This window comes from Alternaria arbusti (genome assembly GCF_024043155.1).
Source record: "Alternaria arbusti strain BMP 1465 chromosome Unknown scaffold_19, whole genome shotgun sequence".
NCBI classification, from domain to species: domain Eukaryota; kingdom Fungi; phylum Ascomycota; class Dothideomycetes; order Pleosporales; family Pleosporaceae; genus Alternaria; species Alternaria arbusti.
This window is the reverse complement of record NW_026249959.1, coordinates 4,263-17,354: the sequence shown is the minus strand read 5'-3', so window position 1 is coordinate 17,354 and position 13,092 is coordinate 4,263. Positions and strand designations below refer to the sequence as shown.

Here is a 13,092-nt window from a genome sequence, read left to right as displayed (position 1 = left end):
ACAAACACCCTTGAACCTCTATGGATCGGCCTGTATATGCTTTATGTGCAGAAGTCAAGACGACCGCAACATCATACGTGCACAAGAATATACTCCGTGACGGAATTTGAAAACGTCTCTTTCAGAAATCAACTACCATCCATGATATAGTCCGCATGCATTTATACCCAAAATCATGCAATTGTTATCGCCATTGCTATGTAAGCATTACCAACCTCACACCCAAGTCGCGCACAGTGTATTCTCGGATCATACCTTTTGTACATCCTTGTTGTACATTCTTATCTAGACATCGGAACGCTTTCGAAATTGACCAAAGACATGAAAAGTAGCTCCTGACCCAAGTACCTTGCAGATTTCCGTGCATAAGCTAGGAGTAAGTGAATCCGTCATCAACACGATTGCGATAATCGTCTTCTGACATGTAGTCTGCACAGCCTCACATCCAATATCGGCTCAAGACGGGTACATGCGGGTGGCCTCGAGCCGGTGTAATGCTGAAATGTTTCCGCGGTGGCGATCAAATTTTAAGTGCGACCATTTCGTTCCCGATGGTAAGATGTGGAGGCGATATGGGAGGCTGTGTCAGACGCGGGCGCAGTGCTAGCCGGTTTCGGGGCTGTGCCTAGGATCAATGGTTCGCGCAGGAACGGCGGGCTCTGGAACGTCTACCGCGGGACCATCAGTCTTGGATCTTTCTTGGGATCTCTTGAATGTCTTGTCCATGGTTTAGTGTCGTATGGAGATCTTTTGTAACGTGATATGCACGTACTCAAAGCATTTTGGGGAAGCATGTAGCATTGCCTACTACAACAAGAATGAGTTGGCAAAGTATCGGATTACTTGTCTTTGAAAATGTAGACCTAAAAATGGCGGGTAAAACACCAACTGCGTAACTCGTGACCCATTTCTATATGATTGAACAGCGCCAGGACGCCAAACTCCTTCCTTAACCGTACTGCACCAAAGGTATCTCGCGACGTACAGAAATACTCCTCCAGAGAATCGAAAGCCGTCCTCATTACAAAGCTGTTATTCATCTAGTTTCGTCATGCCTCTCCCTCTCTTCGGACTGTTTGCGCGGCTCTTTATTCTCTCCCGGCTGTACGTCCGGCTCAACTCAAAGGCACTCGGGGGCCCGAGCCCCAGGCCCGTCCCTTCTCTGACCACGTCTCCAGCGCTCGTGGCGCCAAAGTAGTTTGGTGCACCTGACGCAAGTTCAGTCTTGATCTGCGGCGTCGCCCAACCACTTGTCTTTCCAACCTTGGAACCCTCAGAGGAGTCTGAAAGCTCATTGTCCGAGGAGTCTAGATACGTCTCTTCGAGTTCAAATTCGTTCGCTGCCTCGCCATCTTCTAGGTCAACGCGTTCATAGGGCTGCTGGGTATTCGAGGAGGAGCCACCAAGGCCAAAGAGCTTTGCTGGGAAACTGCGCCCTCGGCGGCGGTGGAGAGGATCTTTGCCCTGTTTCCTCTTGAAGAGTTTGATGATGGACTGCTTGGCCGCGTTCCTTTTTTCTTTTCCAAGAATGAGGCAAAAGATGAAGATGACGATGAATATCATGATGAAGAAGCCGGGTATGCGCTGCGGGTTCTCGACAAAAAGCCGATGCCAGTCACTGTCGGATTCGTACAGTCTTGGTATGCCTCCGGGATATTGGAAATCTGCTGGTATACCGGGTACGTTCGAGCCAAAGCCTACTGCGAGGGCTTCTTCGGACGGTGGTGGAATCTCGCTGGAAGCGTACAAGACCATCTTTCCCAGTGTCCAGCTCAGCTCCACCTTGTTGATCTTGTTGACTGCTTGGAATGGGTCGAGAAATCCTTTGGCCTTTGCATTGTCGATGACGTCCTTGGTGGTGTTCGTGCTGCCGTTCAGATCTTCGATGCCAACTCGGGGGACGCCAATTCCATCGTGCAGCATGTTGATGACCCAGGACGCCTTGAAACACACGTCTCGTGCCTTGTCCTCATCTACTTTGTGACCCCATTTCTTCTTCTTGATCCCCTTTTCTATGCTCTTCCAGTCTTGACTACAGAACTCATCCACGCGCTCCTGATAGGTCTTGAGGTCGTATGCCTTGTGCTTGTGTCCATGTTCGAAGATCTCGTGCGTGGTATGCCAGTACTCGGACACACCTACGAAGTGGTTTACGTTGAAATCGATAGCGGGCACATGCTGTCCGTTGATCAGGCATGGCGAGTCTGTACACTCCTTCTCTTTTTCCAAAAGCGGAAACGTCCGATGCAAGCACTCTGAAAACTGTCCTGTGCCTACTAACTTCGCTGCGGCTTTTGGTTTTGGCTGGTCGTCATCGTCGTCGTCGTCGTCCGAGTCGATCGATTTGCCATCTTCTGTGACCTCCACCTTGAGATCTGCGGGTAGGCAAGGGTCAGGAAGCTCCTTCTCCGCGCTGGACTCTAGCAAGGCCTTGACGTAGCGCTCTCTTGCTTGGTTGACGCCAAATCCCAGCCATGTGGTCACAAACACCTTGTGTTCGAGCGGTGTACCGTCTATCGCACGCAGGCGCATCAGCGTCAAGTCGTTTGCATGCTTCTCCGCTTCGGTCGCATTTGGTGCAAAGGCGATCTGAGCCGACGCGCCTCCCATGTCCAGAAATCCATAGGTGTTGTGGCCCTTGCCGTGGTCGTGATCCTTGGGGCGATCGAAGCCGCCAAGCAGGTAGTTCGCTGCGATCCAGCCATAGAGGCCTTCTGTCTCTCCAGGTATGACCTGAACGTGTACGTCGCAATCCGGTAGTTGGAACTGGGTGGTGCTTCGCGCGAACTCGCAGACTTCCTTCAGTACCTCCTTCCGTTGGCGCTCGGGCAGTATGCGCATGCCCGCTGTTGCGAGCAGGAAGAGAGGTGTATTCGGGACTTCTTCGAGGGGTACGTATTTGAGCGCATGGCTGAGGAGCTTGTCGAGGTGTTCGGAGCCGACATCGTGAGGGTGTTCGCCGAAGGTTGAAATGCCTGTGCCGTCGCGTGTTAGTCCTGCTGGATGAGTATATTGTACCAGGGCCACATACCTGGGTGTATCTTCTTAGTCCAGTCCTCTTTTGTTTCTATGACCGGTAGGCTGTGTAGTTGCGCATCGCCAGCCTTCTTGCGGGCGGCGTCGTGGTTCAGCCATCGGTAGATGTGGACGCGCGTCCCCTAAACATGGTCAGCTACAACCTTGCGATAGCTACACAGCAACGACTTGGGAACGTACAGAGGACCCAGCATCTAGGACAACACCGTATCTCCCTATGTGCCAAGCAGTGTCAGCGTCCGAGCTGTGTGGTGGGCATGGGGCTGCGCGGAGGGGATGGCGTACACTTTCCCATTGGGAGTAACCGGGTCCGACGAGCTTTATTGAGTAGAGCGCATGCAAATGGCGACGGTGGGTATTACAAGTGATACGGAGGGAGACGGGTAGCGGCGCGGCCGAGTCGAATAGGATATACGAGGGAAACGAGCGACGTAGGGAGCGGCGACGAGTTGTGGTGATGGCGGACAACGAAAGGTTGAGACTTGGACCCTGGCTGTCGGCGCCGCTTCCAGAAGGCGCATGGATCAGCGCCCGCTGCGACGTTTCACGCGGCGGGCCAAATGTGCCACCAGTTACGGGCCATTATGACGCCATCTTCATTACTTCACGCGACCGTTGTTCACTTCTGAGCAGCAATCGTCTGCATTTGATATAGTGGCTGTTGCCGCGAGCACCACGAGCAGATGGAGGCTGAATCAATCTGGCACGGTGATCTAGTGGGCTGCGCTTCGGTGCCACTACAAGTTGACACCTAAACGTTGCGTCGCGCAATTTGCATGTACGGGCCGGCAATAACTGCGATCAGCACTGTCATGCGCGCGGAGTGACTATGACGTGGAAACATCCTTCATGCTGGGTTTGTGTGCAAAACATGTCGGACCATAGCTGGGTGTCGGAGATAGAGTGTGCTCGTGATCAGAAGGCAGGAGCCATCGCGACAGTGTGGCTCGATGTGGAAGGCTTATACCGGCGCCGACGATACAAGGTCGACCAAAGCAAAAAGATTAAGTGAACATTACGCATGTATACAGCCTGTAAAGTGATAGAAAGGCATAGGGGAGTAAGCCGGAGCTGTCACGGTCGCGGAGGGGCAGCTCGGTGCGGTTTGGCAAAAAAGTGGCCCGGGATGGAAAGTCGGGCCAAAAAGAAAGTGCCGCATCGCTCCTTCCCTCCCAAAAAATTGACCTCGAGGTGATTTGAACACCTAACCTTCAGGAATCTCCAGAGGAACTGGAATCTGACGCGCTACCATTGCGCCACGAAGCCGGTCTTGTTGTTGATGGAGAGAAAGCGAATTCTATCGTAAATAACCACGTAGCAAACATTTGCACATCGAAACGGCGACTGCGGGGTCATCACCAAGCAACCCCACCAGACAGTGCAAGTCGATATTGAAATAGTGGGTCGACGGCCAGCCTTTCCAAAATGGTTCCTACACCACTGGATCTCGGTATTGTACCTGCCTACAGGCTGCAATACATATCCGCTCAATCAATAGTGCCACCCGCTGCACCTTCAGTTCTCCATCAAAAACCTCAGGAACGCCTTGGCAATCACCACCCCGTCATGGTGCTTGCCAACTCTCTCCAGCGCATCTTTGGCCTGCTCGTCCTCAAAGATACCCTGCTCGGCTCTCATCTTGACCAAATACGACACAATAGGCTCCGTGAATTCCGGATGCCCTTGCACGGAGATGAGCTTGCCCTTCTTGTACATGCCTTGTACCAGACAACGTGGTGATCCACCGAGCTTTTCCACACCCTCTGGATACTCGAAGACTACATCCTTATGCATTTGGTGAATGGCCTGTAGATGTGAGTAGAGACACTACGATAATCGTGGCTTGTGACATACCAAGGTGTCTTGTTGGAATATTTCTTTCCCCTTCGCGGTAAGTTGCACTGGCATCACCGATATCTCCCACCCGTCGTCGCTGCGTCCGACTTTCGCTCCTGCCGCCCTTCCCAGGATCTGATGGCCGAAGCAAACACCGATGACGCGGATTCGGTCTTGCTCTAGTAATTTCTTGGTAAAGTCGACAAGCTTCAAGATCCATGGATCGTTATCAAATGAATTGTGCTCTGTTCCCTGTGAGTCAGAATAGCGATATTGTTGATACGAGCCATCACTCACTCGAACCCGAAATCAACACTGCGTCTATTTTCTGCAGGTCCGGATACTCCTGTGCCGTGACCACATCAAATGCGCTCAACTCCAAGTCTTGCTTTGGCGATAAGCCTAGGTCCTGTGCTGCCCTCTCCAACAGTGTCGTGAAGATGCGATCGTATCGGCCATACTCATCGACGATAGCTGCTGGTGGAGTATCGCACTCTAGAATAGCTATTCGCAATGGCGTCTTCATTTTTCCGGAAGTCAATGTTGCGAGTTGTGCAAGATGACACCGTCTTTGACAGCGGAAAAGGGACGGCGAGTTCGGAAACACTAGCGCAATCCGGCTGGTACCCACCTGCATCCAAAGCTTATCAGCCTCCAGGGGTCCAGCTACCTGGAAACTTCATCTTCGCGTCACTCAATTTTGCGCCGACTCGTCCACGCTGGAAAATAAAAGAACTTTTGCGCATAGTTCTACGGCATCGCGATTCTGCTACCATGCCGCCATCTGCGTCCGAGCGAACACCGCTACTTCGCTCTACATCGGCAAACCACCCCGTCACCGAAGATGCAATAACCACCGCAGAAGTAGCGCAACAGGGTCAGGGCGCGGCGCCTCAGTTTCCAACATCGCAGAAAGCGAGAAGCGGCTCACTTACCGAATCTGTCGACCCTGGCGATGTGCCCCCAATCACGGACGAGACAGAGAGCCTGACCAGGTTTCAAAAGAATGGGAAGTTGGAAGGTGTTGGAGAGTGGAAGTTTAGGTTCGTGTTTGGTGGTATTCTTCTTGGGTACTTCGTAAGTTGACCTGCCAATGTCCAAATGGCTGCGCATACTAATCATGTAACGACAGATTGCCATGTTTGACTCCACTCTCATGGCATCAAGTCATCCAGTCATCACATCGTACTTCCATGCATCAAATTCAGCCTCATGGCTATCAACAGCCTTCTTACTCACATCAACCTCGCTGCAGCCACTTATGGGCCGACTCTCAGATACTCTGGGTCGTCGACCATTGTATCTGGCTGGTCTCGTCGTTCTCGCAGGTACGACCGCATGGTGCTCTTTTGCGCAGACGATTGGCAGCTTCATCGCCGCTCGAGCCTTTTGCGGCATTGGCGCTGCTGGTGTTTTATCGATGGGTAATATCATGACCAATGACCTAGTCAGCATTGAAGTACGAGGCACCTACCAGGCATACATCAACCTCTTCTACGGAGGCGGATCTGCTTGCGGGGCGGCTTTTGGCGGCTTTCTATGCGACAAGTTAGGATGGCGGATGACTTTTGCGATACAGATACCCATACTTGTCATGCTTTTCATAAACGCCATATTCACCACGCCTTCTTCACTCGGCCCAAACTTAGCCAAACGATATGGACTAGGTCTGAAGGAAGGCCTGAAGGGATTCGATATCGCTGGGTCCACCTTATTGACGGTATCTGTCGCGTTTTTGATTCTAGGGCTCAACCTCGGAGGCAATGTATACCCATGGAAGCATTGGATCGTCATAACCTCGCTGGTCATCGCACTAGTGACAGGTGCCGTTCTCGTCAAAGTCGAATCTAGAGCCGCGCGAGCAGTCATGCCTCTGCCCATGTTGTTTAGCAAGCCCCGAGGCAATCTCGTCTTCAACAATTTCTTTGCACAAGTTGGCATGAACACCATCCTGTTCAACGCTCCCTTGTACTTCCAAGCGGTTGAGCTCGAGACGGCTTCTGTCTCCGGATTCCGCCTTGCTGGCCCTTCCGTTGCCTTGACCATCTGCGGCGTGTCTGCAGGCTTCATCATGACCGCCACTGGTCGGATGAAGTGGCTCATTGTTGTTGGCTCACTTTCGATGCTGTTGGGCGCTACATGTCTTTCCCTGATGTGGGATGGCATTCCCAAGTGGCTTGCCACCGTATTCCTGGTTCCATCTAGCATCGGCCAAGGGCTCAGTTTCCCGGCAACAAGTCTCGCGGTACTTGCAACAAGTACACAAGAGGATCAAGCAGTCATGACCAGCACACTCATTTTGTGGCGCAGTCTCGGTATTGTCATGGGTGTCTCGTTGAGCAGCCTCATTCTACAGAATGCTTTGACCTCGTACCTCGAAGCACTGGTCACCGGTCACAATAAGGCGAAGGTATGTCCCATTTCGATTCCAGCTAGTGGTGTTACGATGTCTTCGAGGCAGTTGCGGATAACTAGGGAAAGCTCATCACCCGCACTGCGCGACTCCAGCATGTCTTTCACTTGTGCTTTGCTCCGAACGTAGTCGTCTGGGTAGTGGATCTATACAGACTGCCTTCATGCTGTCATTGTTCTCATCGATCAGCGCTAATACCTTCCCGCAGATCATTCAACACGTTCGCAAATCGGTACGCAGCATAATCGACCTTGATGCTAAGCACAAAAGTCAAGGTCAGTTTTACTTACTGCGGGGCGCGCGTTTCCATTGCCTTCAAGCTCGATACCAAGTCGCTGCTCTCTTATAGCATTGATACTGATCTCTTCCCTAGTCATTGAAGCATACAGCCGTAGTCTGCGACTGGTCTTCATCTCGGCAATCGCCATGTTCATCATCGTGAACATATTAGTGTTCGCGATCGAACTTCCGCAGCTCAAGAAATCCAAAGTGCACGACGAAGAAGAAGAAGAAGAAGAAGAAGCGTCAACGTAGTAAAGCATCAATTAAATCAGTAGCAAGACGGTCAGACATCTTTGCAAGCTCGATCGAGTCTATGGATTATAGCGTAGCTCGTGAAGAATTACAAAGACCATCGTGCGAACCAATCCAACATGTATGGCGTCGCATTCCATGATGTGGGCCCGTTCCGAAGTGTTTCGAAAGGCTCGCCTTGATTCTTGCGACTCGGCCAGCCGTGACCAAACCCCTGGATCGCTCTGTGAACAACGACATCATCAACATCGTTACACCGCCATCGACTCTCTGCAACGCTTCCGTTTTCCAGTTGCTCCTTTGAGGGGTTGGTCGCACAATTGTCACGCTTCGCCCAGCTCTCAACCCAACTCAGTACTGGGATGAAAGGTGGTGGCGTTGGGCTGCTGCCGTCGTAGGGGACCACACTATCGTTCAGCCCGTGCAGGTTCATGTAAGGGAGTACCCTATCTTCTAAGCTCCGAACGCAATCCTTCTCGAACAGAGGCTCTGTCAAGCTTGAATCCGGATAGAACGAGCCTGCCACGGTTGCGAATGCAGCGAATTTCTTGTTGAGTTCCGCATCACACATGAGAAGTCCAGTCAATCCGCCACCGTTAGATAGGCCTGCGGCGTAAATGCGGCTCTCATCGATGCATAAGTTCGATGTCAGGTGTGCAAGAAGTTCGGTGACAAAGATTCGATCGTCGATCACAGAAGACGTTGGTGCCAACGGGTCGCCTAGCCATTGCACCTACACGTTAAAGTTAGCCTTCGTGCCCTGTAAGATCCCTCAATCCTCGTTCTGATCGTGACTTACGCCAGGTGCTTGGACATTCATGCCCTCCGGATACACCACGATGGTGTTTGGGTTGAAGTCAGGATTGGACAGCTCGCTGATGACCTCCATGCTTCTTGCGGGCTGTTGTTGACCATGGAACGCAATCACAAGAGGCAACGCTTCATCATTCGAGGCCTTGTACTTGGATGGCAAGTGTAAGATGTATTGGCGCTCGGTCATGTTGCCGATCACCGATTTCGAAGACAAAGTGACATTGGTAGTAGATTTGCCCGGTGTGAGCCCCGAGGGCAAGCGAGTTCCACAGCCAGAGCTCGCTGCGAGTACGACGGGGCAAAGGAGTGAAATGAGAGATAGAGACAGCATTGTCGCAATTCCGAGAACCAAAAACCAAGACGCGTGCTGTCAGAAACGGGGTCAACAGGTCAGGTATATATAGCTCTTGCGGCTTTGTGTACATGGGAAATTACGGACGAACAGAAGCGCCGCTCGTGCTGACGCGAAACCCCGGAGTCGGTCCTTTGAATACTAATCTTTCACCGCTATTAAGACGACGTGCGATAGCCTTCTAAAGGTCGCTGTTGTAGTAAGCAGAACTCTATACATGTATGCCTCGTGTCTCTTATAAGAATGGAATCTCGCGCAGTAGTCTCTATATGCAAAAATAACATTAACTTCTAGATTCTCTTCTTAAGGTTTGTATATATATTAATATTATTTAAAGCTATATATTTCTATTATCTTATTAATAGACTAATAATCTTATAGTTTTAGTTAGCCTAAGAAGAGTAGAATCTATTATTTATTAAGTAGAAATCTAAATCTTAAGTAGTAATACTTATAGCTTAAAGAGCTACTAATTCTAAAGAAGTAAAAACTATTACTAGTACTCTAAAGAATATATAACTAAAGGTTTTACTTACTCTTAAAAATATAGCGTTAAGTAAGCTAAGACTTAAGACTTTAGCGCTACTACCTCTAAAGTAGTTAAAGCTTTTAAATTTTTTAGACTAGCTAAGAAGCTATTCTATAAATACTAAATACTCTATAAGAGAGTAATAATATAATTATATACGCTTATTAGCTTATAACTAATAAGATAATATATTCTAAAGCTTTATAGTTAAGATATATATACTAAAATCTCTATTAGTAAAAGTATACTTCTTCTATTTTTTATTTTTCTATAATAATAATAATAATTAAAACTTTAAAAATTAAAAATATAAGTAGCTTAAATCTAATACTAAACGCTACGCTAGTTAAATAATTTATAAGTCTTCTTAGGACTTATAAGAATAAAACTAATCTCTTACTAGTTATATTATCTTACTACCTTACTAATACTTAACTAAATTATTTACTTATTTTTTAATTACTTTTCTCTAAATTACGTTACTTTTACTATATAAAGCTACTATAGGCTACTCTATATCTACTAAAAGAGAGACTATTAGAAAGGCTATTTTAAAGGCTATTTTAGTAGCTATAGAATGAAATATTATTTATAATATAATACTTAACGTCTTAGGCACTTTAAGACGCGTTCTAAAATACATAAAAAGTAACTTTATTAATACTATTAAAGCTTTTATTAAAACTCTTATTAAATCTTTTATTATTACTATCTTGCGTACGTATTTGCTTAGAGTAAGACTATTAATTATCTTTTTTATTAGCCTTACTATTAAGAAACTTCTTATTACTAATATATATAAGTTCTTCTACTAACTTAAGCTTAAAGAGAATTCTTAGTTATCTTAATAAGAAATTTGATAAAAATAAAAAAGTAATTATAAATACTCTCTTAAGTATTACTATAGTTAAGTAGATAGAAACTATAATAGTTATCTAGAATTGCTCTTAAGCTGCAAGTAGGTAGTTACCTTTACTAGTTACTAGATAGTTAATATAGCGTTGCGTTAAGGTTAATAGAGAATAAATATAGCTAGTTCTATTAGCTAGTAGTATATCTATTACTATATATTATATTATTTCTAGTTATAATATAAAGAAAGTTGCATAAGCAAGTGTAGAGTTAGTCTATAGGTTTTTAGCTTTATTACGAAGCTAAAATCTATAGTAATTAGATATTACCTAAGTTATTAGAGTAGATTAAGAACCTACTAGAAATAACTACGTTACTATAGCAATATACTCTAAATTAATATTAAAATTATTTAGCAGCTCTAAAAAAGACTAGATAGAAGTCTTTTAACGTCTTTTAATATCTTTTAACGTTATTTTACTCTAAAGATAATACTAGATTAGGCTTAAAATAGTAGAGTAAGATCTATAATAGATTTATAGAATTATATATAGCTAAAAAGTTATAGTAGCTTTAGTAAGTAACGTAACGCGTTATAAGAATATAATTAATAGAGATAATATAACTAGTAATTAAAATAGCTTTAGATAAACTTACTAATACTAGAAGAATCTATAAAAAACTAAAGATATAGTTAAAAGCTTATCTAGTATATATTACTAAAGCTTTAGTGTTAAATTTAAGCTACCACTTATATTTTAAATAAGTTTTTAGATTTTAAATTCACTATAAACTAAATATTAAAAGTAAAAATAGAAATAGAAATAAAGGTAAAAATAGAGATAGAGATAAAAGTAGAGATAGAGATAGGGATAGAGATAGAGATAAAGATAGAAATAAAGATAAAGATAAAGATAAAGATAAATATAATAATAGTAATAGAGAATAGAGAGTATGTATATATAGAAATATAATTTAATAAACTAAAATCTTAGTATCTTATTAATTTACAATCTATAGCTTAGTTAATTATAAGCTATTTAGAATATATAAATATAGTATAACTCTTTTATAAAGTACTTTGGTATTTGAATTCTATAGTAAATCTAGATAGATTTAGTTATCTTACTTTCTAGCCTACAAGAAAGTAATAATTAGATTTTTTTAAGATATATAGTAGCGTAGGCCTTAGAGCCTACACTAGTCTATACTTGTAGCTTACTTACACTTATACCTTATACTATATAAAATTATATTACTTTTATCTAAAGTCTATTACTTCTATCTAGAGTTATATTATGTTACATCTTATAGTACGTATATATAATTATTTAAAGTTTTAATATTTCTTACTAAGGCTTAGTGCGTAGTAACCTAATATAATATATTATATTAATCTACTATAGTAGTCTATAAAACGCTAATACTCTATACTTATAGTAATTAGCCTATAGCTAATAGAATAGAAGCTTAAATTAGCAAATTAGATATTCTACTTTCTAGGTTATATTTAATCTCTAAGGTTTTATAAGTAGAGTAGTAAGATAGTAATTCTACTAGCTTTAATTTTGAAAGCTTTTACTATACTAAGAGTAATAGTACTAAGAATTTAAGCTTTAGATTACTTAACACTATACCTCTAAAAGAAAAATTTAAGAAATATACTTTTTTATATACTAGTAATAAATCTTACTTATTTTAGACTAGCATATTTTCAAAATATTAAGTTTACTAATAAAAGAAAAGCTATTTTAGTAGAATAATAATATAGAGTAGAGTAATACAATATAATTAAGTATTCTATATAGAAATTTTTATATAGATATATTATCCAAATACTTTGTATTTTTTATAATAAAGTAGTAAGTATTATTAAAAAAAACTCTTCTTATAATATTTAAAATAGAATAAAAAGGCTAGAGTATAAAAGCTTAGATTAAAAGTTAAATATATTAGATAGACTAAGATCTAAACTTTAGTGCTACTACTTTAAGTTTAGTAATTTAAGCTAGTAAAGTAACTATTATATAGACACTAAGATACTTTTACTAGCTATTCTTTCAATTAATATTTAATGTTTTTCTAATCTTTTTTATCTAGAGTTCTAAGTTTTTACTCTAATAAGTATACCGCTATTATAGTTTTATTCTATGTATTTCTAGCTATAATAAATAAATATTTAATAGCTATAACTAATAAAGCTAATAATTATAAAGCAATAAAGTATAAAGAAGATAGTTTATAAGATTCTAACTCTTTAAATATAGCTCTTACCTATTCTGCACTCTTATTACTACTATCTTATTTCTCTAGACTTTTACTGTTTTCATTTTTTATTCTTTTTATATCTTTTGTTATTCTTATTCTCTCTAATTAGTATCTAGTCTTTTTAGTTTTCTAGCTTCTTAATCTACTTATTAATGAACGTATTAGTACTTTTTATATATATGCTATTAGCTATAAATTATCTTTTATATATATATATATTAGTATATATTCTATATACTTAGATCTTTAAAAAATTTTTTAAAGAAGTTAATAATATATTTATTAATATTTTATATTACTATTTTTTATAGTTTATACTTAAAATTTTCTACTTTTTTTATAGTTTTAGCGTTTAGATTTATAAGATCTATTAATTAAATAGAATAGTATATCTTTATATACTTAATTAGTAACTATATTTATATATTTATACACTTATAATACTTACTAGTCTTCTAA

The 13,092-nt window shown here is 42.8% G+C and overlaps 4 protein-coding genes and 1 non-coding gene across 5 annotated transcripts; 1 reads left to right on the top strand and 4 right to left on the bottom strand.

Annotated features, from left to right (window-relative positions):
- Positions 1 to 1,032: 1,032 nt before the first annotated feature.
- J4E86_009837 (uncharacterized protein) lies at positions 1,033 to 3,331 on the bottom strand (the record flags this gene model as incomplete). Its single annotated transcript, XM_051450337.1, has 4 exons — positions 1,033 to 2,975; positions 3,032 to 3,158; positions 3,217 to 3,251; positions 3,322 to 3,331. The coding sequence occupies 4 exons, from the start codon at positions 3,329 to 3,331 to the stop codon at positions 1,033 to 1,035; spliced, it is 2,115 nt and encodes a 704-aa protein (XP_051298258.1).
- Positions 3,332 to 4,217: 886 nt separating this feature from the next.
- Positions 4,218 to 4,302, bottom strand: J4E86_009836. Its single transcript has one exon. It is a non-coding gene; the product is annotated as a tRNA-Trp (tRNA).
- A 249-nt stretch (positions 4,303 to 4,551) lies between these two features.
- J4E86_009835 (uncharacterized protein) lies at positions 4,552 to 5,398 on the bottom strand (the record flags this gene model as incomplete). Its single annotated transcript, XM_051450336.1, has 3 exons — positions 4,552 to 4,842; positions 4,891 to 5,117; positions 5,170 to 5,398. The coding sequence occupies 3 exons, from the start codon at positions 5,396 to 5,398 to the stop codon at positions 4,552 to 4,554; spliced, it is 747 nt and encodes a 248-aa protein (XP_051298257.1).
- Positions 5,399 to 5,646: 248 nt separating this feature from the next.
- On the top strand, positions 5,647 to 7,819 carry J4E86_009834 (uncharacterized protein; the record flags this gene model as incomplete). Its single annotated transcript, XM_051450335.1, has 4 exons — positions 5,647 to 5,949; positions 6,005 to 7,282; positions 7,494 to 7,560; positions 7,659 to 7,819. The coding sequence occupies 4 exons, from the start codon at positions 5,647 to 5,649 to the stop codon at positions 7,817 to 7,819; spliced, it is 1,809 nt and encodes a 602-aa protein (XP_051298256.1).
- Positions 7,820 to 7,907: 88 nt separating this feature from the next.
- On the bottom strand, positions 7,908 to 8,819 carry J4E86_009833 (uncharacterized protein; the record flags this gene model as incomplete). The annotated part of the gene is made up of 2 exons (XM_051450334.1): positions 7,908 to 8,552; positions 8,619 to 8,819. 2 exons carry the CDS (start codon positions 8,817 to 8,819, stop codon positions 7,908 to 7,910), a joined length of 846 nt encoding a protein of 281 aa, XP_051298255.1.
- Positions 8,820 to 13,092: the final 4,273 nt, after the last annotated feature.